The sequence below is a fragment of the Lampetra fluviatilis genome, chromosome 8 (assembly GCF_964198595.1).
Source record: "Lampetra fluviatilis chromosome 8, kcLamFluv1.1, whole genome shotgun sequence".
Taxonomy (NCBI): Eukaryota; Metazoa; Chordata; class Hyperoartia; order Petromyzontiformes; family Petromyzontidae; genus Lampetra; species Lampetra fluviatilis.
In genome coordinates this window covers 5,210,556-5,236,438 of record NC_136282.1, presented here as the reverse complement: position 1 = coordinate 5,236,438, position 25,883 = coordinate 5,210,556, and the positions used below count along the sequence as shown (strand labels likewise).

Below are 25,883 nucleotides of genomic sequence, written 5' to 3'. Positions count from 1 at the left end.
GGACACTTTCCCTTTGAATTCCCACAAAGTGATAGCAATATTGTTGATTCTTAATGATAATTGGGCTGAGTCATTACTTACTCTTGCAACAGTGCGATTGTGCGATGAACACTAACAGCAGCGCTCTATCACCTGGAAAATGTAAGCATTAGAAGTGTATCCAATATATGAGCATGTAAGGATTCAAATTTACACTGCAGTAATCCCATTACTTTTCTGTTTATGTTAATATGTGAATTCATTGTCTGCATTCGTGAATGGGATCCGTTTCAGATTCTGGAAAGCACAATGAATCGAGTGACGGAAACAAAGGATCACGTGCTGCACCTCGTTAAAATAACTGTGCACAGCACTCGTTCCGGGTTCGCTGTCGAAAAATATCTTCTTAGCTCTACGAGCCTAACTCGAGATATTCTGGCAAATCGCCCAATGATGATGGATGTAATTGCCGGTGAAACGTCGTTCTAAAATTGTAAATGCCGTGGATTTACTCTCCAACCTACCGGTGGGCAGAAGTAGTAAACTAATTGTCGCGTTTTATTCACGTGACAAACCTTACTGGCTGTGTCGGGTGGTGGACAGTCACGACACATTTCTACTTACGCGATCTAACCCAACAACCTTGATTGTGAATAAACGAGATCAACAACGGACACGTCTGAGATACAAAGAAAAAACTCCAGGACCTATCGTGGGAAGAAGAATGTATTTCCATGACGAAGACAATAACTCTTGCAGTCGGAGAGCGTTCTCTATGAACCGGCGGTGCGCGCCATTGCGATGTTCACGCAGCCCTCTCTCTCTCGGCACTGCTCCTGACACCGTACAACTGTAGCTGGCGTCGTGTTCGTGTCGACTGCGTGCGTTGCAAATGTAAAGAAAAATGTGTTTGTAGACGCGGTGGTTACGTGGCCGCCAGGTTCGCGCCACCAGACAACGCCGGACACTTTTGCAACGAGGCTGTTCCATCTCAAGGGATGATCCGGAGTGAAAGATTTTAATTAATTACAATGCGTTGTCTCGAGCAGCGTATTACTACACAAAACCCATGACCTTTGACTCCTATAACACACGGCGGGGGGGGGGGGTCTCTCCACCCACTGCCGCTGAACGGCGCTTGTCATCAGAAGGATTTGGCATGTTGCCCCGAGAGATGCCCCACCCTTTGTTAATGTTTAATGTGATCATGTCAAATGTTTGTTTTGTATTAAATGTTTTGAATATTTAATATCAGATTAGGGCGGAAGTTCACAAAGCCTTGGCCCACCATCAAGCAGATTGCACGGTGCCTGAATGATTTATTAATTGTGCAGGTGCAGCCTTTGAACAGGTGCATTTGCCGTGGTGAATATGGGACGCTCGGTAAAACAATCCCATCTGCAGCTCCGGTGCGAAGCGATGGCAATAGGCTGGGTGTCACATCTATCATTCTTCACTTCGATCTTCACTTCGAACACTTCTAGCAATGCAATGGACAGCACATGATTCCCAGCAGAACAATCTGTGAGTCAGTCGTAACAATGTTCTTAATATACCCCCCGAAGAGGCTCACTGAGTCTCAATACTCTCGTTCAGGCAGGTCCTTTGTTTGATGGTTGGGCCAATTCCATAAATAAGTGTGAGGGAAGGAGAGCCAGCACCCAGAGAAACCCCACTTCACATCAATGGGCAACACTCAAAGCTCTATACAACTACATTCAAGCATCCATTGCTCTATTGCCATGTCCTATCCACTTCAGAGACCACAGCATATGGTATTTCCAAACAGCCTCTCATACAAGGCCCAGTGATTGGTGCAATGTTTTAAAATCTATATACAGTAAAACCTTGGATTGCGAGTAACTTGGTCTGCGAGTGTTTTGCAAGACGGGCAAACATTTTAAATAAATATCAATTTGATAAACGAGCGAGGTCTTGCAATACGAGCAGTACGTGGACACGCTTTGTCTGCCGAGCGTCACGTGCTTTGATATACGAGTGCTTTGATGTACGAGTGCTTTGGATTACAAACACGTTTCCGGAACGAATTATGCTCGCAATCCAAGGTTTTACTGTATCTAGATCACCTCAAGCCTCCCATAAATCACGTGAGTGGTGTGTGGCCACACCCACTATGAACACCTCCCCTCCCCCTATGAAAACACACGCTCTGTAGATCTCACTTCTGCTTGCTCCTTCCTTCTCTCCTCCTCACTGCCCTCCCCTCTCATTACCCTCTCATCCCCGACGTTTTGGCCCAGTCATTCCTTCTCCCCCTCGTACCCTTCCTGGACTCGTACCCCTCCTCTTCCTGTTAGCCTGCTGCTCATCTTGAGCCGTCTCTTCTTTGTCCATCTTGGGGACTTCCATCCTGGAATCCCTTCGCTTTGTCTGACTCCCCATTCAGTGGTATACCATCTTTTTTATTTTATTAGGAACCATTCATTGATACATATTGTCTGCAGTGATGAAATTAAAAAACATATTTTCTTTAAAAAAGGAATGCAATGTCTGAATAATGGTTCAAGGGTTCAAATCCCGTGTGCAGTCGCTGGAATTTTTGTTTAAAATTATGAATTTCCCCGTTATATATTTCCCCACATGTTTATTTTTAACATAGCACACAAGTGATGCATTCTTTAGTCCTAGAACTGCTTACGAAATCAGAAACCACGATTTAAGCTGTGGTACTACCTAATATCACCGTGCCTCTCACCGGATGTATTTCAATGGTCTATCTTACCCATTCTCAACACAGGCCACTTTGAAGCTACACAGATGACCAGAATCATACAAAACTCAACTTCCATTCTGTTTGTCCACGTAAAATAATATATATAATAGTCGATCAGCCTATTGGCCTTCCAGAATCATGTTAGCCAGCAGCATTTATTTAAACTCACAAACGTTGGACTGGTTTTACTCTTCTAGGGCTCATCAGCAGAGTAAGACTTGATACGAAAAAAACCACTGCTGACTCACAGGATGCTATGGTAAGTGCTCTCTCTATCTCTACACCACTGAAACATGTTTTATTTTAGTGTAGATTTGTAAAACAGATATATGCATCAGTGTATTCTTTTGTTGTGAAAAAAACGCTCCATTACAGTGCTCATTGGAATGTTATACTCTACACAAAATAACAAATCAATTGAATACATCCTTATCTTCAAAATCTTCAAAGATGGACTTTATGAAATTAAGTACAAAAACATGCGTGCTCTTTCTGTTATGCAGCCATTGATGTCCTGCTGAGATCATCAATTGACATACAAAAGCATGGCACTGTAATAAACACATTCCTGCGGAGGGAGCTGGTAGAAACGTTGGGTTGCTCGGTCAATGGCCAAGGTCAATGGCGGCGTGGTGTATTCCGCAAATGTGGCCGACTGTGAGGGCGGGCACAAGCCGGCGTGAGTAGGTTAAACGTTGAGTTTTATAAGGGCACCACGGGGTGACCAGCCCCTCCCCACCCAGCCCCACCCCTCCCACGCCCTCCCCTCCCCACCCAGCCCCTCCCCACCCTCCCCTCCCACCCACCCAGCCCCTCCCCACCCTCCCCTCTCCACCTAGCCCCACCTCTCCCATTTTTGGATGCACGATGGACGTACAGACGGACACAATAATCCCCTGTGGGCTGGTGTAACCAGGAGATTCCTACCAGTATTATTGGTATTGGATACAGCTCAATCAGTGTTCGTGGTTGTCCTAGGGCAGGGGTCGGCAACCTACGGCTCCGGAGCTGCATGCGGCTCTTTACGGGCTGCTTCTTGACAATATGTACGTATGTACAGTATGTACTCAGATGCATTGCGGCTCTTGAAATACTGAATTTTGTACCGAATTTGAAAGAAATGGCTCTTCTTGTTATTTTGGTTGCCGACCCCTGTCCTAGGGAAAAGATGACAATCGCCACTGTAATACAGAATTTCCGACACTGGCTCAGGGTTGGCAATTGCTCGTTGATCATGGAAGGTAGGCATGTGACATCTGACATCTCTTATATTTGCAAGTGATGTCGCAGGGTCTTCAGTACTGCTCTACATCGGATGGCGAAGAATGTTAATTCTTTATATACATTTATGATCGATGGAGTCGAATAATCAACTCTACAGAAATCCAATGGATATTCATGATTTGGGGCCACGATCCAAGTCACCAATCGATACTTGTGTCTTGTTCTTACAATCTTCGTGCGTTGTTTATTGTGTGTTCTGTCCTATTTTTGCAGTCTCGTTTCATCCATTGGCTTCAATGTAACATTGCCTTGTTGCTCTGGAGACCTGGAGATCGATGTTGGGTTGCCACGTTGATGGTGTTCGTCATATGAGTTGTCACTTAAGAGAGTGGGCCGCATGAAGGCTGCGACCTTCAAACTCCCTTTCGGACCGATGTGCTTCACCTTAAACAATGCGAATTCAACCCCAATGAAGCTTGGGGAGCCGAATGGAGTTCAAAATAACTCACAAACACCTCGTGAAAGGCCAAACGCAAAATATTCCTGGGTTTGATCTTCCACGAAGCTCATAGTCTACCCTAAATTGCTTTTGCATGAACCATGGCAGACACCCGATGCACAAATGAAAAATGTAAAACTCTGCGGTGTGCCACTGTGTGTCCATCCAGTACAGACCATATAACATATAACGACGCGATGCCCGATCCACAAATATGAAGGAGACATCGCAGCGATACACTCCGCAGCTCCTGACGTGGATATCTGGCTTGACCATCTGAATGTGAAATTGTAGTCCTTGCTCTGCATCTACGTCAGCATCCATTCGAAAGAATAAGAATGTAACATTGGAATATTCATTTCATGGATCTCTATGAATCGATGATTGATGGATCAATGGCATCGTTATATTTCACATGCTATACAGGTATTTTGGTTCAGATTTATACTTGTTTTGCTTTTTTTATTCCGGTGACCCTGTTAAATTAGACTTATTCTGGTCTCTTGAGTTTGCCTCTAGCTACCAAAAATCAACTTAAAACTTGAACTTGCATGCTTAATGGAAACACAGACTTCTGTAAAACAAAAATTCCCGGTTGCATACAACACACTCAAAATGTATCAATAGTGCAGCAACATTGAAATCGACTGCCGCGTTGGCCTGTTTTAGCTGGAGGCTGTGCCATGAGTTGGAGTGCATTACCCGCAGGTCTACGAATGACAGGACTGTTAAGCATTTATCAAAATAAAATGTAGCAAATTTGTATGCTAAAAGTAATATGGAGGCGATGCTAATGTGCCATTAAGATCACCGTTACAGTGAAGGTCAATAATACATGTCAGAGAGTAGCAACACATCCTGCTGCTATGCATCGTAATTGCCTCGAGCCCACTGAAATGTAAGAGATAACGGTGGTGATAATAATGCTAACTTTTGAAGTACAATATTGAAGTACTGTGTTTATATTATTGATTCTATCATAACAACAATATTCATCTGGACACCAGATGTTCACATTTTCCGATTGGCACAGTCGTCATCCAGCAGTGGATTAATCATAGCTATTGATCATGATGATAATGAAGAGTACAAGGATGGCTATAATAACAATACCTCTTAGATTGCCAACAAGTACAACGATGTTTTGGAACAATCAGGTGAGACATTAAATAAATAAAACTCAACTTGTGACGATGTGTGACGAAGAGAGGGGGGTTTGAGAAATGTGACGTCGTATGAAAATGCGCAACTTTAAATAAATTTAGACAACACGTTCTGCTTAATTAAATAGACTTTTTAATACATATCTCCTACATCAGAGTGCAGTGCCACATTAAATACGCACTACAATGACAATAGTTTAAAGCCATTTAAAGCATGTTTATTTTGGGGGGGGGGGGGCAGAGCTTTGTGACGTCATATTTGAGGGGGGGGGGTCTGACTTTTTGTGACGTGTGACGAAGGGGGGGGGGGGATCAAAAATCGTCCAAAATCGCGTGACGTCATTTAAACTCAACAGATCAGTCAATAACATTGCAAGCCCCCCGCGGTGCTCTGTGTGGGGGGCAAGCGTGATGACAAGGCTCAAGCCATTGCAAAGAAAGGACAGGGCCAAGGTACTATTCGAGTGCGAGCATGCTTGAGGTCTTCATCGTGGACACCGCCTTACAAAATGAACACGCAGACATCGACTCGTGTTCTGGCCAGTAGAGCAATAGAGATTGTTTTAACCAGCAGAAATAGAAATGTCAGCCAGATCGATTAATAGTGGCGAGATGTTAACTACCTCCCCTGTTATACAGGAGGTCGTCGATTCGATCCCGACCCTGACACCTGTATATTTTGGAGATTGCATGCTCTAGATTTGAAGCTTTTGTGACTGCAAGGATTCATACTCTTAGTTTTGTCGGTAAAGTCACGTAGGTAAAAACGTCGTGATTTTTATTATTAAATTTTTATTAATTTTAATTTCATTTTTTACCTACGTGACTTTACCGAAAAAACTAAGAGCATATTGCATACTCTCTCCGTGGTCGTGTGGATTTTTTTCTGGGTCCTCCGGTTTTCCATCCATTATTTAGAAACATGAGTTTAGAGTAATTGGCTCCTATAAAAAAAATATATAGTTTATTATACTACATGACCTCAGCCAAATTTTGGCACAAATGTGTAAATGAGTTTTAATACGGACACTTGTAATACGTACAACAGCACACACAAATGTGCATGCATCATGTTTCATTGCACTGCATCTGCATGTTGATTTAGAAACATGAGTTTAGAGTATTCGGCTGCTATAGATTTCCACGTGGTAAGCCAGGTCGCTTCTGAAAAAGAGCTACATAGCTCAGTGGACCTTACCTGGTAAAAAAAAAATGAAAATGTTCCAATAGTTAAGTTTATCAGTGTGGTGCCTCGAAAGCACTGCGAAATTGTCGAAAAGGTGTTGATATGTGAACAGTGTAATATTATCAGTGGACCTTTAAACTTTTGCTTTCACACAATAGAGGATGTTAATATATAATGCAGTTACCTAAATTACTGTTGTATCAAATGTTGAACAATGTTTGTCGCTTTAAAACTACTCAGATGACAAGAACCCGTCCTCGTGTTTCCCATTGTCTTGGTGTTGTAACATCATGAAGTGCGATCTTTGGAAACAAAAGCCAGCCTATTTGCTCGCAACAAACAAAAACACAGTTTCCACTTGGGCATCATCTGCATCTGAAAGGGATACCTTGAAGACATCTACAACCAGTGACAGAATGAAAGCGGAGACTGTAATCCGTGTTTGCCAAAATGAAACCAGATTCATTGTTTTAGCTCTCTCTCGGTCTTGTTGCAAAAATAGCAAACACTGACTACAGTTAGGAGGTTTGCAACTGGTGGTGTAAGCATGATGATGATGATAATCAGGATTGTAGAAATACATGTAAAAGAAAATCACGAGGCACATCGTGAGTTGCTAAGTCATTCTTAAGATGGGAAGAGAAGAATCCACAGAACTCTCGCATATCGAGGGTTTACTGTACTCGGCATAGTCCATGAGCCAGAATGTGATACCAAATGTGATGGCAAGCATTTAGGAATGCACGTTTCTATATGTGGCTTATAAAACAGAGGATTACATGATAGGATACTCATGATTTAAGATTATTTCATAATTCATATACTGCAAATTTTTCCCATCTCACGTGATAGCAACAAGTGAAATAGTTTGACTGGGCCCTCCTATGGACTATATACTCTTTGGTTTTTTCGGTAACGTCATTTAGGTAAAAATAAATAAATAAATTAAATCACGACACACTTACGCGGTTGTGCTTTCGCTAAGTTGTCCCCACCTGAAGAAGGACGCTTGTGTTGCGCCCGAAACGTCGTGTTTAATTTTATTTAAAAAAATACCTACGTGACTTTACCGAAAAAAAACAAAGAGAATGAATCATTGCAGTCACGAAAACTTCAAATCTAGAACCCGTATGAACTATGAGAGCAGTAAGCCAGCAGCACTGAGATTCTGGGTCTAAATCCCGAGTTCTCACCCCTTTGATTCAACCAGATTCTCGTGTATAACGGGCCGATGCTTTCAAAACGTTCAACCGAGGAACACATTTTAGTAAATCATCATATAAATTAATCAGAGCCCAGGTCATTAATTAATCATTGTTTTGATGTACGTACATAGTTGAATCACTCATAAACCAATACAAGTTGCAGTATATTTGGTGTGTTGGATAGACCCTCGAATGATGCGTGGAGAAGGAGTTTTGATCTCCTTTACATATTATTTTTTCCCAGAGTTGTTGAGAAATGTCACCTTACGTTCACTTTTTAAGAATGCTAAATTATACCGCACAGTGATTAATTCTTACAAGTATTATTTAAGGGGGCTGAAGGGTATGGAACAAAGGAAATAATATAAATACACGATAATAACAATTGAATTGCATTAATGTCATACAAAATAAGACATAGGCATGTAAGTGCTGAACAAGATAGTTAACGCGTGAAAAAAATCTACATGGTACAAAGAGAATAAATGCATATTAATAAAATAATCAAATAAAGCCAACATTTACTCATCTTAAAATAGCTGACGAAAAGTAAAACGATGTAAGTAGCTATGCTCTTTGGTTCTTTCGGTAAAGTCACGTGGATAGAAAAAAATATAACCAATAGATCACGACGTTTCGATAGCAACACAAGCCATCGTCTTCAGGTGAAACAACACAGCAGGCGGACCGCTGGGGCAGGAGGAAATGTAGCGAGAGAGCTGCTGCAACCAAGGGTTAGGGGGCGTCCATAAATGACGTCACGCGATTTTGGACGATTTTTGACCCCCCCCCCACTTCGTCACACGACGTCACAAAAAGTCAGACCCCCCCCCCTCAAACATGACGTCACAAAGCTCTGCCCCCCCCCCCAAAAAAAAAATAAACATGCTTCAAATCGCTTTAAACTATTGTCATCGTAGTGCGTATTTAATGTGGCGCTGCACTCTGATGTAGGAGAAGACATTTATTTAAACAGTCTATTTAATTAAGCAGAACGTGTTGTCTATATTTATTTAAAGTTGCGCATTTTGATGCGACATCACATTTCTCAAACCCCCCTCTCTTCGTCACACATCGTCACAAATGTCTGACCCCCCCCCCCCCTAGGTGCGTGACGTCATTTATGGACGGCTCCTTATATACGTTTGTGGTGGGTTCAACCCAAGGGTAAGTGGGCGGGACTAGAGATGGAATTTGTAAGTAAATGTAATCGCAGAGAGGGTAGGGGTGGGTGACCTCGGCTAAGCCGAAGACGATGTCTTGTGTTGCTATCGAAACGTCGTGATCTATTAGTTATTTTTTCTATCTACATGACTTTACCGAAAGAACCATCGCAGAGAGGGTAGGGGTGGGTGACCTCGGCTAAGCCGAAGACGATATCTTGTGTTGCTATCGAAACGTCGTGATCTGTTAGTTATTTTTTCTACCCACGTGACTTTACCGAAAGAACCAAAGAGCATGAATTCCTGCAGTTACGAAAGCTTCGAATCAATAAGTAGCTGTGCTGCAGAGGTGTGGACTCGAGTCATGTGACTTGGACTCGAGTCAGACTCGAGTCATGAATTTGATGACTTGCGACTCGACTTGGACTTGCATAACAATGACTTTGTCCCACCTATGAGATGTGGACTCGAGTCATGTGACTTGGACTCGAGTCAGACTCGAGTCATGAATTTGATGACTTGCGACTCGACTTGGACTTGCATAACAATGACTTTGTCCCACCTCTGCTGTGCTCTACCATTGACGTTGCCCGATGTCCAGCTCGGTGAAATGTAAACATCTTCATAACACGGGGCAGTGAAACATGACATTTATTTAATAAGCGCAGTTTGCCGTACTCATTCTGGAGCACACTTCTCTTGGATTGCTGCGTTGCTGTGAGCTACACCAATTTATTCGACTGCAGAACAAAAAGGAATCGTTAAACCATAGTGGAATTAAATATACAGTTTAACACGTAGGCTTTCGCGAACAATATTATTCATAATTAAGGTTTTTAAGTTCGATCGCGTTATTTATAAATGTGTCGCAACCCTCCACCACCTGACACGGCTAATCAGTAAAAAAGGTGTCACGTTGACAAAAGACAAATAGTTCACTACTTTAGCCCACCGGTGTGTTGAAGAGTGAATCCACAACATTTACAACCCTTACACTGATTACGCATGACAACATAAAAATGGCGTTGTTGTAAAAGTACAAAAACAAAGACCCCCGTGTAGCTAACATCGGTTTTTGGGGCAAGTGCTGTTAGTGAAGACTTGCACAGCGCACGAGGGGGTGTTGTGGTAAGCTTCACACAGGCAGCCACGTTTGTCTCACCGGTGCTGATGTTCAAACACCACTCCAGGTATAATTTAACTCACCTGAGTTTACCTCGGTGAGGCCCAGGTATGCACGGTTCAGATTATTGCCACTGACGTTGCCCATGAGTGACAATCGAACTCAGGTCGTTAGTTTCATGGTGCAGCACGCCAACCTCTAAGCCCATCGCTCCCTTGCATGCGCACGCGTGCGCGTGAAAGTGCACACAGACACACCTATGCCCACTAACTCCAAGGACATCTGGAATGGCAGAGAGCTCTGGGACCTAAGCAGCCTTGCTGCAGCTACAATTGCACGCTTACACAAAAAATCAATCAAAATGAATCTGCCTGGGATCAATAGGCAGATTACAGTGGCTGGGCTTCATATACAAGTAGCGTGTGGATCGCATTCTGTTTGCTTTCCAGCGCTGATTATTGTTGAACGAAACAACTATATGAAAGCAAAGACAATTACTCGAAACATGGCTACGAACGTGAAGCGTTGAGCGTCGTTAATGCTCTTGTGTTTTCGCAGGCAGCCGATCTGTGCGGATGTTTGAGTGCTCAGCCCTCCTATCCGTGGGGGTTCGCCAGGAATGTTCGTTTCCCTCTCAAACGGAAGAATGTCCCCAAAAAACGGAAATCGGTTAAACGTCACAATGCAGGACCCTCCAGGAAGAAAACAACAGTAACAAAAAAACACATTCTTGAGACTCGGTAAGGCTTCGATGATAAAAGACTGTCCTTGATTAACAGCTGGTAAACAGATAAAGGTACGGCCTTGCAAGTAGCTGACTCGCGCCACTCCCGGCTGAAGGGCCTCCACTGGAGTGAGCATGACAGAGCCCCCTCGGGAAGACATTTTGGCCAACTCTTCCACGCTGACCGCACACCATTGAAGAGGTGGCAGTAGCAACGCTTTAACCCACCACACGTGAGTTGCCAATCGACTCTGGAGTGAGAGAGAGGTGGATGGATTTGAGACATTGGCCAATTGTTTTAACCGGCGTGCTGGAGGACCTGAACCACCGACCTCTCCATTGCAAACGCACTGCGCTCCTTGATTAATTTACGATTGAAAATACTGGCTGCCCCTAATGTATTGCGAATCTATATATTTTTTATTCCATTATTTTACAGGTAATTACTCTGTTTTGTTTAAATACGATAATGTTATGAGAGGGCTAAGCATCTCTCAGGTTAATGTGAGGAATGGCGTACGCAAACATATGCATACGTTTACATTTGTGTACGTGTTCATGTAAATGCGGCTGTTGTGTTCAGGAAATTCTCAGTTCTAGCCTCGGAGCAACGCCGTTTGTGAACGCTCTATTCAGTGAACGAATGCATGCGGCCGCATGTTATTAGCACCTAAACGCAGCCCGAAGCTAGCCTTTCTGAAACGAACACGAACCTGTTGTGTTTAAAAGAACTGAGTCATCTGCATTAATGAACAAAGCGTGAAGCAGGAAACGCGCACATAATACAAACTGTCCGGGGCACCGCTACGAAAAGAAATAAATAAACGAGCGATATTTTCCAGAACGCTAAGCTGGCGTGGAGTAGAAGATTATCAACGTAAGCCTTTACCGCGAGAGTACAAGGTACACCTATCCATAATCATAATATCCATGCGTAATTGTTCCCTATATTCCCATGATCCAATTTTTTTTATAAACATGAGAGGGAATCAATAAGATGAGTTGGATGTGATGTGCCAAATTAGTTCCCAGAACAGCATTCTTTACTATTCTAGCTGAAATAAAGCATAATCTACAACTGGATTTTGAGACCAAATACAAGATGCAGACATTAAATATAAGGGGTTCAACAATTGTTTCCCCTTGCAATTCAGTTTATTGGCTTAACTGAGCATCACAATGTAATTCACGAAAAGGTTCCTTTTTAACATTGTGGTAAATGTAGTGGCCTCTAGTGGCTGTTTGGGTCACGTGAACCCTCTCCATCAGTCACAATGTTGTGGTTTGGCTCTCCGACACACCGGTGTGCTGTACTAGTGACGAATTGGCCACGTTCTGTTCACGTGACAACCCTTACTAGTTGGCTGTGTCGGGTGGTGGCGGGTTTCCACGACACATTTATATATTTACGCAATTTAACCCCAAAAAAACCTCTATTATGGATGATATTGGTCGCGAGAGTCAACGTGTTAAACCCTCTACATCAGTGTTCTTCACTCAGTTTAAGAGAGGGCCACTTCCATCGAAAAGCACCAGGGCTGCCAGACATTTGAAACCATTTCGTTTTCCAGCATGACGCGGTGTTTTCCCACGTTGTGTATTGACGGGGGCCGCACATCAGGGGCCGCACTAAAGGTCACCAGGGGCTGCCAGTGGCATGCGGGCCTTGCAATGAAGAACACTGGTTTGTATAGAGTAGATAGAATATATACAAATAAAAAAAACATCAGTAAACCAAAGAATGGACATCGGCTGACTGATCGATGCTTCGGTCCACTCGCGAGTTAATGAGACCGGTAGTTGCGATAGGAGATCAATAACAACAGCAAGAAGCCAAGTCAGAATGCAGCCATGCTCAAACGATGCAGCAGAACCCATCCCCTTTGGTGGTTCAGAACGAATAGTGAGAATTCCACATTGATATGGTTGGGGCCAAGTTTCTCCATGGGACAATCATTGTTGACTTCTCACTGTTGACGGTCCGAATGAAAAGCACAGGCAGGGATTAGAAACGAGAACCTTGGGATTATGAATTGAGCACCCTATTACCCCTTCGATTACCATTCTCTTGGGTGTGATGCCACACCAAGCCATGTGAACCATTAGTGGATGGAAATGACTTGGGGGAAACACGATTTTTCACTACTCCATTGTAAGAATTGGCTGTCAGCGAGACAAATGACATTGAACATTTGATCTTTTTTTCGTGATACACAAAGAGGCTCTAATTTTATTTCGTAAAATAATCCAGAGAAAAAAAGAATGACGACCCTTAAAAGTTATCATTTATATCTGTTAATGAGACAAATTTACGATGTTTTATTACAATTGCACACGCTGTCATAGATCCACTTCTCAGATCGGACAACTACGATGTGATATCATCATACAGCTCCGATGTGATGTCATCGTCATTGAACAGCTACGATGTGATATCATCATACAGCTCCGATGTGATGTCATCGTCATTGAACAGCTACATTGTGATATCATAAAACAGCTACGATGTGATGTCATCGTCATTGAACAGCTACAATGTGATATCATCATACAGCTACGATGTGATATCATCATACAGCTACGATGTGATTTCAACTCCATCGTACAGGTGTGATGTGATGTCATCCTCATTTCATATTCATGACGCACTTCCCTGCGTATCGCGATGCTGCGGAAAAACTGTGGCTTTGTCTTTTGGGATGGCTTTAAAAGGGCTCGTCATGGACACAACGTCAGATTCGTTTCCGTTATGGAACATGACAAATGTTGCCAAATGTGTGTGCGTGCTTAGTTACGTAGAGATTTAGCTACAGAGCCACGGCATATGGATTGCTGGGGATAGGGCCATTAGCGAGCACCTATTAGGTCCAACAAAGCGCTTGAGGTGGATATGGGGAGAGTCTGGGAGTGGCAGTGGAAAAAAGCTGATTGTCTGAAACATTCGTTTTATATATAAATTATTAGTTAAATGAATGTCAGTTTTAAAGAAGGTAGGTTTTGTTAGCTTGTTGTTATACGTTACCAATGCAGATCCTAAAATATATGTTTTACATGCATAAGCTAGACAAATTAATGATGTATGTATGTATGAATTGTAAGTCTACGGTCATTATGTGTGTATTCGTACTTGAGAGGCATAGCAAGGATTCATTAGAGCGACGAAGACACGCAGTGCCCTGCATATTATTTCAAGATCCGTACTGCGCGCACAGTCAGGGAGGCCTTCATCCAGCAGTGGAGTGTTAAATGGCTGAACGTTGATAATGGTATAATGATATAATGATAATGATATATATATGTGTATGTAGATCTTCTTTCGCACCGTATGTAGCTAACCGAATTCATCGGAGGTGCGGGCGAAGGACACAAACTAAACACAAAATGACCATCATAGTCTTCATTGCACGTGTGATTTCCACGCGTTAACAATAGCAGCAGCAGCAGCAGCAGTTGTCAAGCAGCCACAGGTCCGTAAGCTGCTTCGGTAGGGCTTTTTTCTCAGCCAATTGTTGGAGGCTGACGGGGGGGGGGGGGAAGTGCTGTGGTTGAGCGCTAAGTGCTCGGGCACTTGATTGAGTTCCAGTCCGGTTTGCAGTGAGCAGCTCACGCCGAGACGCGCAAGGCGACTGCGCGTGGAAGGAAACACAGTGCGTGTAGAGCGCACGCACGCACGCACACACCATTGTTATTCTTCTTCTTAGGTTTTTTCGGTAAAGTCACGTAGAAAGTAAAATAAAATAAAAACAAAAATCACGACGTTTCGGAGGCAACACAAGTCTCCGTCATCAGGTGGGACCGTCACAGCCAGATGTGTTGCCTCCGAAACGTCGTGATTTTTGTTTTTATTTTATTTTACTTTCTACGTGACTTTACCGAAAAAACCTAAGAAGATGATTCCTTGCAGTCACGAAAGCTTCAAATCTAGAATTGTTATTCTTGGTTCTTTCGGTAAAGTCATGTAGATATAAAAAGAAAGTAATGAAAAAAAATATCGTTAAAAATATATGTATATAAATAATACGTTTACATTTTTTGTATTATTATAATATTTTAATAATTATTTTCAAATTTTTTTTTTGTATTTGAAAATTGTAATTTCATTTTATTATTTTATTATTTTTTGTTTTCTACCTACGTGACTTTACCGAAAGAACCAAGAATATTAATTCCTGCAGTCACGAAAGGTTTAAGTCAAAATGTACGCACATTGTTGTGTGCGTCTGAGGCATTGCTCACGAGGTCGATGTGGGGAGAGTTGGCACAGTGATTAGCGCACTGCTCCACGAAGTCGGCCAAGCCGAGTTCGATTTCCACTCATGGCCAACATCGGTGGTTAATTATCTAAACTGGTCTTGGGCCCTCCCCTATGTCCATTTAACCTCAAATGAGTACCTTGTGTGGTGTGTAAACATTAGTATTAGGGAGACAAAGGTGGCTCAGGCGTGGTGCTGTCCACCCAACCTCTGCTGGGCTGTTTAGGATTTAATAGGACTTGCCCGAACAACATGTTAAAGACTATTCTGGTGATCTTCATCTTTGTTTATAAGGTTTATAAGATGAGTCAGTGGGTGAATTTTTTTAAATATATAAAGTGTCATACAGCATCGTGATAGTTTACATATTTAGAAACAATGAGACACCACAGGAGGTGTTCCTCAATGTCGCAGCGATGTTACAGGTGACATATAATGAGAAAGATTCAAGAAGCTAATCAGCAGATACTATACAATATCATGATATCCAACATCAAGGATTACGCGGAATAGCATGCCGCCAACCGTCGCCACGCAGCGCTGAGCGGCGTGGTGAGTCATGGGGGAAAACACCGTGACCCATCCCGCAGTCGATTGACAGAGATCCGCAATGTATTGCTGATCTATTTTTATTCACGAATTTGGATACCCCAGCGAAGAGAGATTTTCCGTACTTTAGAGGGGGGGGGGGGGTGGATAACTCTTCAGAAAACACAGCAGGCGTCACAGCGCACGTTTACGCTGACACAGCTGTCAAGTCCAGTTTATTTCCTGTGGTGTGTGCAAGGCGCATCAACAATGACACTTCATACGTTGTTATTATAATAAAAGTTATTTTTTCCCCCCGTGGCACACCGTGGGATGCAGGTGGGGTGCCTACGCACGTGGCCTATACTCCAGCACCGCGAAGGCAACTCGGGCTGGTGAATCACCGCGCAAATGTCGTGAAACTCCCCATGGCCGTTGAGGAGACGCCACATACCCTGCCTCACCAGCGTAGAGCCTCCGCCTGTTCCTCCGGTATGGGATAGAGTGTTTCCCCATCGCATGTGGTTTTTTTTTTAGGGGTGCTCCGTTTTCCTCCCACATGCAATCACTCATTAATTGGCCAATAACAACTTTGTACGTAGAAGACAGCGTAGCTTTGGTAATTGTTGGCACCGGCTCATCGTGTGGCTGCCTTCCCGCTTGTCTGTGGTTCCCCGCGCCTCTGAGTTGCTCTCTCCCTACGAGAGTGAGTGAACACTGTGCACACTACGAGTTGAGATTCTAATTCGAATGGTAAAAAAAAATCACGAAGGGGTCGAGGATTCCAGGATGACAGGCACGGCTCAAGACGAGCAGCTGGAAGATAGAAGGAGCAACAGGCAGGAAGGGGATGAGGGGAGAAGGAATGACTGGGTCAAGAAGTCGGGGATGAGAGGGTGATTAGAGGGGAGGGAAGAGCAGTTATGAGCTACCCGTCAGAGGCCGTTGGACTGCGAGAAGGGCTGCGTGCAGAACGAGAGTGAGCGAGAGAGTGAGCGAGAGAGTGAGCGAGAGAGTGAGCGAGAGGTGGGGGTTTACATAAAGTTATAAAAAAAAAAATACGAAATGATGAACGAAGCAAAGTGCCGACTACACCGAGCATCTTCTTGTTTCCACTGATCGTAAAAAAAAAGAGAGGGACAGAGAAGGAAGGAACAAGCAGAACTGAGCTGCAGGGAGCAGCGTCTGTTTTCACAGGGGGCGGGGAGAGGGGAAGGGTTTAGAGTGGGAGTGGCCACACACTCGTCACGTGATACACACTCGTCACGTGACTTGTGGGAGGCTTGAGCTGATGTATATATATAATGGTCGGGCAGCTCTGCAGTTTGATTGCTTTACTCGCGAAGGAAAGCTTGCGAGTTAAAATCCTAGTCAGGGGTAAACTCTGAAGGGAGAAATAGAAATGCATCTGGGTGCGCATAGGGAAGGCAAAAAATTGCCGTCCTTTGAAGAGACTGATTGCCAACATGGAAACGTGGAATTTCTACCGCCGGCCACAAACAGGGACGAGCATTGTTGAACGTCCACTTGAGCACCGTGACACTCGGGGAGAGACTTCCACACTTGAATGTCAATGTACACATACTCACAGTACAGATGTTCTATAGCCAGTGATGTCCTACATATTTCCAGCACTATAGCTGTCCAGTGTGACCGCATAACATCAGCAGCAATCTATCTGACTCCTGCACACGAGCGGATACCATCATCCCATTTCCGTAGTGGAAGTCCTCTCGGGAGAAAAGAGGGGCACTGCATAATATCACGAGTGTATTTAAATATTTTACGAGCCTGTAAACCCACGTAAAAAAAACTGGAGGCAAAGACAAATAATAACTTCCTGTTTAAGTGCCAGCTGTGACCTGTGACCCATGCACCGCTGCATTGCATCAAGGTCATTGTTGTGCGTATCGGTCTTCGTTGAGGCAATGTACAAGAATAGAACGACCAACGCCAATAGGGCGATGGTGTAAAGTAAAGGTCCAGTCCTGCGGTAGCCTGCTCAGGCCACTGCTGGCAGAAGAGCCTCCACTAGAGGAGTCCCTCTCGAGGAGCATGTTGGCTTCTGCACTGGCCAAACGCCTTGCAGGAGGTTGAGAATACCCACACTTTACCCCACTACACGCCACCTGCCGATCGACTAATCGTGGTGTACCCATGTGGAGGCTGCTGGGTGGACAGAGGCAGGGGTTTGCGGCAACTTCCACCAACGTTTCAAGTGACAAGATAGGAGACAGAACCATAATCCGCTGGATTGCAAGTCCAGTGCGGTAATCGCCACGTCGCGGCAGCTTCTAAGCATTTTGATACAACTGCAAAACGAACATGCTTTTGATCCGCACAGATTTTTTTTTTATTTGCCGTCCACGGGGCCGCGTTTAGAAAACGACTGATGTGACGATAGCGATCGCCCATCGGATACGTCCTATTTTTATTTGTATCATGCAGTCAGCAGCTGAACAGCATGTGGGTCATTACCACGTGACGTTTCTTTTTTATGCTCACTTAACGGGGGCCTGACGTATATTCGCGGGGACATGCGGATAGGGGACTCTCGTTAATTTCACCTACTGGAAACGGCTGCTGTGACACGTTCATAGGCACGCTCACTGCCAGCGGCTGGCGCCGGATCAATTTCGACGCACGGCAACTTGTAACGCACATAACGGTTTGCTTTTTTCAGCCAGGTGTCGTCACGGTCAAAGCGCCTGACTCACAATCGGAAAGGTTGCCAATTCAAATGCTGGTTGTAGGTGAATCCAGTCTATCATCCCTCTGGAATACATTTTACGAGTGCTGTTTTGTGAGGAAGTCGACAGTGGTGCAGGCTCTCATCCCCTTGAGGCAGTGGTGGAAATTCCACATTCCTATGACAGGAGATAGTCTCCCCCGTGTAACATTACAAGCACAATTAAAAAAAATGAATCTCAGTGGGCTCTCGCAGGTTAAGTAGAGGACAATTAATATTTAATTGCCACACTGTGCAACAGCCATTCTATTTTCAGAGCCAGAAAACCTGGAGACCCCGATGCCATGTGTCGGCACCATTCGTCCGGTCGCGTGTGGCCACCCGTGCCCACTCTGAGTTGCTCTCCATCGTGATTGCACCCACGTGCAAGCGAGCTCAGCGACGCAATAAAAAAAGGTGACCCGCACGCCCGCCACTTAAAAGGCAGCGGAGCCGGGGATGAGTAAGCTCCCCGCTGCATGCAGTCACAGCGCGCGTGGTCCATGCCCCCCCTCTCTCTTCAGCCTGGCCTGTTCGCGTAAAGCCCTTAATAAATCTGGCCATTAAAAGAACCATGCGCCCATCACAGTCGCCACTTATTTCTATTCACGGAGGTTCTTTTTACACCACCCCAGCTGGGCGGTGGCGAGATTAGAGCTTCTCAATTCTGACATCCATGTGAGGGGTTGATTCAGACCATCATTCTTCCAGCATCAATAGCATTGATACGGTTTTGTGGGAAGTGAACAATTGCCCTTTGCAGAAACCCCCCACCATGGTAATGTGGAATTTCCACCACTGGTCCAGGGCTGCCAATGGCGATGAGCACCACCCAAACTCATCTTTGATGCTGACTTGACTTTGACCTTCACATAACCTGTCTTGGTATTGCTATGCTGCACACGCTGGGACACGTTCCCGACATCCTGAATCAATCGATTTGAAGAGATGGGTACGTTACACTTGCAGACTGGCATACGGATGTCGAATTTTCACCACCGCCTCATGAGTTGCGAGTGGGTACGAATACTGCCCAATATCCTCTTTGACTTTTAACTGCATCTGACTTGCCCTGGTACTTCTTTACTCCCCACACCGTAACAACCGATTAAAGGAGTTGGGTAAGCTACACTGGCAGTTCTATCCCAGAAGAATACCAGCCCTAACTCGTTTGAGTATCGATACATTTTGAATTATTTTAACACGGGAGATATTTTGCTGATTGAAAGAGCTCGGAGTGGTGTGTTGAAGAGCCCATGCAATATTGCATGGGTTTTTCAACATACCACTTTCCGTCCATTGAAAATGCAACATGGCACGGATTCTTCAATTAATCTGTGTGCCCTCATTGATAACTGCGCATCTCGGCAGCAATGGAATTGCGTAAAACAATCGGCGTCTCTCTGCTCAAATAGTCGCTTCGTAGTATTCGTCTCCATGGACTGTTCTGCGAAGGTAGTGGAAACTCCCCATTTCTATGCCCGTGGCCAGTTCTTCCACAGGACAACCAATTAAGTTACATAGGGGCAGTTGGTAGTCTACGTAGATAAGCTTCAACCGTTGACATTTGGTGATATGCCCTCAGCAATCAAAGGGTTCACTTTACAGCATAAATCGGCTTCTGTTAATGTAATTAATGACGCCCTGTAGACATTTACAAGTGGTTCAATGGTTACTCGAACGCGTCAATCCGAATACATCAATCCAAAGCAAAACATGTTTTTTTTTATAACAGTCACCTCTCCGGAAGGGTTTCCTATCCACTATAATTTTAATGACCTATTAAAGAGACCCTTAAGATTGGTGCATGCCATTTGTACATGCACATTGCAGCCCACGCATACCTACAGGACAGCATTGCAATTACTGTATATCAGTGACACAGTGTGTCTTCTTGTTACGAGTGTGTGAATTGGAAATGCTTCTGAATTTAAATGCATCCGCAAATGCAAAATTGTCTGTGCATTGCATGCTTGCCTTCAGCATTCGCGCCGTACTGAAAACTACAATATGAGCTTTTCAGTGCATGGAGAAATATTAATATATACCGTATCACACAATGCATTACACTTGTATCACATCATCGATTAGTGATCAGCTGATGGCATTGACTTGGAAGGATACACCGTGATGTATTTCTGTCTCCTGTGCAATTTCCCATCTATTTTCAACATACCGACGTCTATATTAAGATTCCATTTTGGCTAATTGGTAAAGCCACGCATTAATGCTGGTCATCATCAGCAGCCAAGATCAATCCACTGCTGGATGGAAGAGAATCACAAAGCCATCGGTATCTCTCACGATCGAACAATGTCATTATTTGCCTATCACCTGCACACGAGCTGAGATGGCTGCTTTTTAAAAATGTATACTGTAGTGAAAACATAATATAACCTAAAATACTGAGGGTATTTATAAGTGGCACAACAACGTGATGCTTTGTCTTCATTGTTGAAATCATGGTTGGTAACATACATAGAATCTATGCTCAAGCAAGCGAGAGCCATCCTACTGAAGCGTATAGTTACACACGTGTTGCGCACACGTTGGCTGGCAACAGGGCACGATGTTGTACTCTGGCATCACTGTTTAAGCGAGCTGCCGCTGGTAGTCGGCAGTGTTTGCGAGCACCCATTAAGGTGGCCCAAAGGCCGGCACGTAGCAAACGCCACGGTCATGTCCCTCGCTGCCTTGGGTCTACCCAAGGGCCTGAGAGAAGGCAATTGCGCCAGTGGTGGAGGCGGGCGAGTGCCTCAGTGGGATTCGGCCTCTCTGGAGGAGGGGGCCGGGCTTTGTATTGTGGTCGCGTGCGCTGCGAGCGCTCTGCCACTTCGTTAAAATTGCACACACGATGCATGTACCGCACATGCGTCGTGCAACAGCGAGGCAATTGTCCTTGTTCGTAGTACAAGAAGGACCGTTGGCCCCGAAACGTTGCCTATTGCACATGTTTGTTTTCCTCTTAAGGCCGCGGTGCTATTGAAGAATGTGTTTGGGGGTTTTCTGTCGTTGGTATTAATCGCGCGTGTGCACCACGGCCGATGCAGCGTGGCCAGTCAACGATGTGTTTAGTGTGTACATGTTACGGACATTCGTAAAGTGTGAGGACATGTTGGAGGCAATGGTACAGCGGCCATGTCGAGGCGTAGCAACGCAATGCTCTCCGTGCAGCCCAAATGGCAATGTACATGCGTGGTGTATGAAGTAAAAACAATAAATGGCATCATGTACACACGTTTATAATGAGCTACTAGACGGCAAATCAACAAACAAAGCATGACGTCCGTCAATAGCACTGTCTAAGCGTGGAAACATATGTAACACATTGACGAGATGAACGGATACACGGCATTCACTCAAATATGTGCACCCAGACATTCGATGTTAATATATGGAATGCTATTCTTAGGTTTTTTCGGTTAAGTCACGTAAGTAAAACATCAAAATAAAAATAAAATAAAAAATCACGACGTTTCGGAGGCAACACAAGTCTCCGTCATCAGGTGGGACCGTCACAGCCGAATTAGCTGCATCACTCGGCTGTGACGGTCCCACCTGATGACGGAGACTTGTGTTGCCTCCGAAACGTCGTGATTTTTTTATTTTATTTTTATTTTTATTTTGATGTTTTACTTACGTGACTTAACCGAAAAAACCTAAGAATATGAATCTTTGCAGTCACGAAAGCTTCAAATCTAGAATATGGAATGCTATGTAGGCAGGTTGAGACACAACGATGCATCATCATGCAGCACGTGCACGTGCCGTTACTTCTGTACACGGCTCCATGCGTAACATATGTACAGCACAGATGCACTTCAGTAGGATTTACTTACGCGCCCTGACCCTTGTATGGAAGAGGAATCGCAAACCTGACATGAAATGTAAAGGCATTCCAGCAGAAGCAGGGATGATCTCTGTAGATAATCACATGCCCTCTGAAATTAGATGCACGTGAATTCATTCATATGCGCCTCCGTGCGTCTGCCGTAACACTGAACAATTCAGGCAGCCGCTGGCCGACAATCTACAGACGCCACGCACAATGCACGTGCATTCGTGTCCCCGTCATAGTAATGTGGAATAAAAAAAAATAATCAGGTGCAAGGGCACGATGTTCAACGTGGAGACGGGCTCATTTGATCTCCTTGACCCGTTTAAAAATTACACGATGCCAGGATGAGATACGGCGCACAGCGTGTGCGTGTGACCTGTTGACGATTTTTTCCCCGGACGAGTCACGTGTACGCGCTACATGCAATGCACCTGTACGAGTTGATATTCTACGACGAGCGTAGCGCGAGGCGGGTTGTACAGATATTGCAGCGCCTAACGGTGGATGCAGACATTCCCCACACATCATCATCATCGCCACGGTGATCTCTGCCACGAGAATGTGGCATTTACAGCACTTTAAAAAAAATAAAAAAACAAGATTCCAACGCAGAAATGCAAAAGGAAATCCCATAGACGGTTGTGGCAAGTTCTAGTTGCGAGAACATATGAAGAGTGATATAACTAACTAGAGGGTTACGAAGTGTACGCAGTCCCACTCCCGGTCGCCTTTGTTTTTCCAGTGCTGATGTTCACACGCCACAATGGGAACTTTTTAAAGGCTGAGTCGACCTAGGGGAGACCCGGAATCATGTCAGACACCACTTGCTATTGATGGCAGCCCGTGAAAGGGAATCGTACTTGGGTTACCACTAAAGATAAAGACAGATATCCCCCATATAGCCTTCAACAGACTGTTAGGACAAGTGCTGTTTGCGAACACCTATGAAGGCCGGCACGGCACACGAAAGGGTGGTTTGCCAACACCGCGCCCGACCGCCTTTGTCTCCTTAGTGGTGATGTTTACACACAACACCAGGTACTCATTTGAGGCTGAGTTGACCTAGGGGAGGCCCAGGACCGGTTCAGTTAATCATCACTGGCGTTGGTGGCCGTGAGCAGGGAATCGAGCTCAGATTCCCCGGGTTCGTAGCGCAGCGCGCTGACCGCCTACACCCCCCCATCCCATCCCCGCAACTCACGCTCAGACACAGAACACAAATGCAAGCACACACATCACCGTGAGCCCTCTCCACCCCCGTCCACACCCCCGCGCGTCTTACCCTGGCCGCTCTGGAAGAATACGGATCCTCAAAGAGCGCCCACATCCTGGGCTGCCACCGGCGCATGAAGCTGAGCTTCCCTCCGTCGGGACTGCGCTCGTCGAGCCCGAACCTCTTGGAGACGTCGCCGTCCTCGATGCCCTCGTCGTTGCCGTTGATGTCCGGGTTCTCGAAGCTCACCAGAGCCTCCTCGGCGTCGCGGTGCTGCCGGTAGTTCATCCAGCAGCACGGCTCCACGTCCGTCTCGTCGATGCCCCAGAAGATGAGCTCCTCCTCGAACAGGGGGCCGCACACCTCGGACGGGCAGTGCAGCTTGCCCGTGCGGTAGTAGTTGAGGATGTGCGCGAACACCGTCGGGTGGCGGTCGAAGAAGAACTCGTTGGCCTTCGCGTCGTAGTCGAAGTTGGCGAACGCGTCCGGCTCCGTGAGCCACGAGAGGCGCGTGCCGGGCAGCGTGCGCAGCGTGCTGCGGTACGTCTCGTGGCGAGTGCCTCCCACGTTGATGACAACGCGCTCGTTCTCGTCGCTCCTGCCCAGGTCGCCATCCAGGCACGATTTGCAGGGAGACTTGTTCCCCGACTTGTGGCCGCAGTATGGAGAGATGCAAACCGAGGTGAACATTCGTGCTGGCCGATACGACCGTGACCCAAGGAACCCCACCGGGGGCCAGGTGGCATGCACAGCATGCACGCGAGGGTGGTCCGTGCGCCTTCGGCCGTGATGTCTGTGTCTGTCTTGTGTGTGTGTGTGCTGGTCTCGCTGGGTGGGTGTGTGTGGCGCTCTTGTACCCTTACACCCCCCCCCCCGCAATGAATCGGCCGAGCTCTCTATCAATATTCTCTATATATCTCAACGTTTCCGCCCGCCCGCCCCCTCCCTCTCCGGATCGCTTTGCTCTCCCCACCAGAGGAAGCTGTCACATGTCTAGAGATGGAGAAATGTGGATGTGACTCAAGGCGAGGTCAGATTAATTCTTCCCAAGTGAGATTATGATTATTATTATTACGACCTGGTTATCAAGCTATTGTTCATTCAACTTCATTTACACGTTCCTCTTTTGTATTATTTCCACTGCAATTATTTCATCGTAATTTTTTACCGAAGCGTCCTTTGTAAAATATAATTCAAAACGTTATGAATTTCACTTCATATACTTCACTGAATAATCCGAGATTGCTTAAACGCAATACGCCTACTATCAACAAGCTATTTATAACCAGGAACGAGCAAAGTGATTATTTATATATTAGAATATAGCAGAGTTAACGTACATTATGAAACATAATCGCAACACGTGTCTCCTTGCCCACCACCAGCGCCGGCCATCCAGTGTCCGCCGCGTCGTCTCGCTCCTGTCTGCTCCTCGACACGCGCGTCGTGCATTGGTGCACCCTCACGCGCGGGGGAGGAAGAGCACGCGACGGCGGGGGAGGATCTCAGGAATCGAGGGGAAGGAATTAGGTTGAGGGAGGGGTGGGGGGGATGGAGATGGAGTACATTCAAATATCCTAAACACGAGGAGGGTGTGTTTGGGAGGGGTGGCAGACGGAGTGCAGGCGGTCAGCCCGAGTCAGAGACGGAGCGACTCGGTGAATCAGCAGCAGCAGATGCTCCGGGTAGACGCGGTCCCGACAGCAGCGGCTGCAAAGCGCAATGAGCCACCGCCTCCGTGAATCACTGGGGCAATGTGCCGAGGGAGGGTGGGGAGCCTAGATGGAGGGTGGGGGGTGCAGATGGAAGCAGGCAAGGAGGAGGAGGAGGGGGCTGGGCGCATGGGAGCGAGTGAACGCAGCGAGCGAGCGAGCGAGACAGAGGAGCGCCTGCTAATGGCAGTATTTATAATAGCGGCTGCCGCGGAAATGTTCCAGTTTGCACGTGTCACAGGCGCATCGTCTAAGGGACGATTGGGCGCAGCCGAAGAGAGGGGAGGGTAGGTGAGAGGGAGATGGCAGAGTGGAGAAGATAGAGGGATTAAAGGTGGAAGAGAGAGAGAGACAGTGGAGATGAGCGATATCGGTATAGCGATAAGAGCGTGGAGGTTGCGAGCGGGGATGAGAGTGGGGATAGCGGAGATGGGAGGGTGAAAGTTAAATTTGGAGACGGGAGAGAGTAAAATTGGAGATAGGAGATAGTGGAGGTGAGAGAAAGAATAGTGATGAGAAAGAGGGAGATGATCAAGAGAAAGATGGGAGATATGAGATAGAGTGGAGGTGGGGGAGAGAGAGAGAGGGGTGGGAGAAATAGGAGAGATGGA

The 25,883-nt window shown here is 45.6% G+C and overlaps 1 protein-coding gene across 2 annotated transcripts in view; it reads right to left on the bottom strand.

The window, feature by feature from the left end:
* Nucleotides 1-25,303, bottom strand: part of LOC144933786 (voltage-gated potassium channel KCNC1-like) — a 48,516-nt gene extending 23,213 nt beyond the window's left edge. For both annotated transcript variants that reach the window (XM_078858901.1, XM_078858900.1), the window contains exon 1: nucleotides 23,630-25,303. In XM_078858901.1, the coding sequence (XP_078715027.1) occupies nucleotides 23,630-24,250 (621 nt within the window). In that variant the 5' untranslated portion in view covers nucleotides 24,251-25,303. The remainder of the gene's footprint in view (nucleotides 1-23,629) is intronic.
* Between the last annotated feature and the right edge of the window lie 580 nt (nucleotides 25,304-25,883).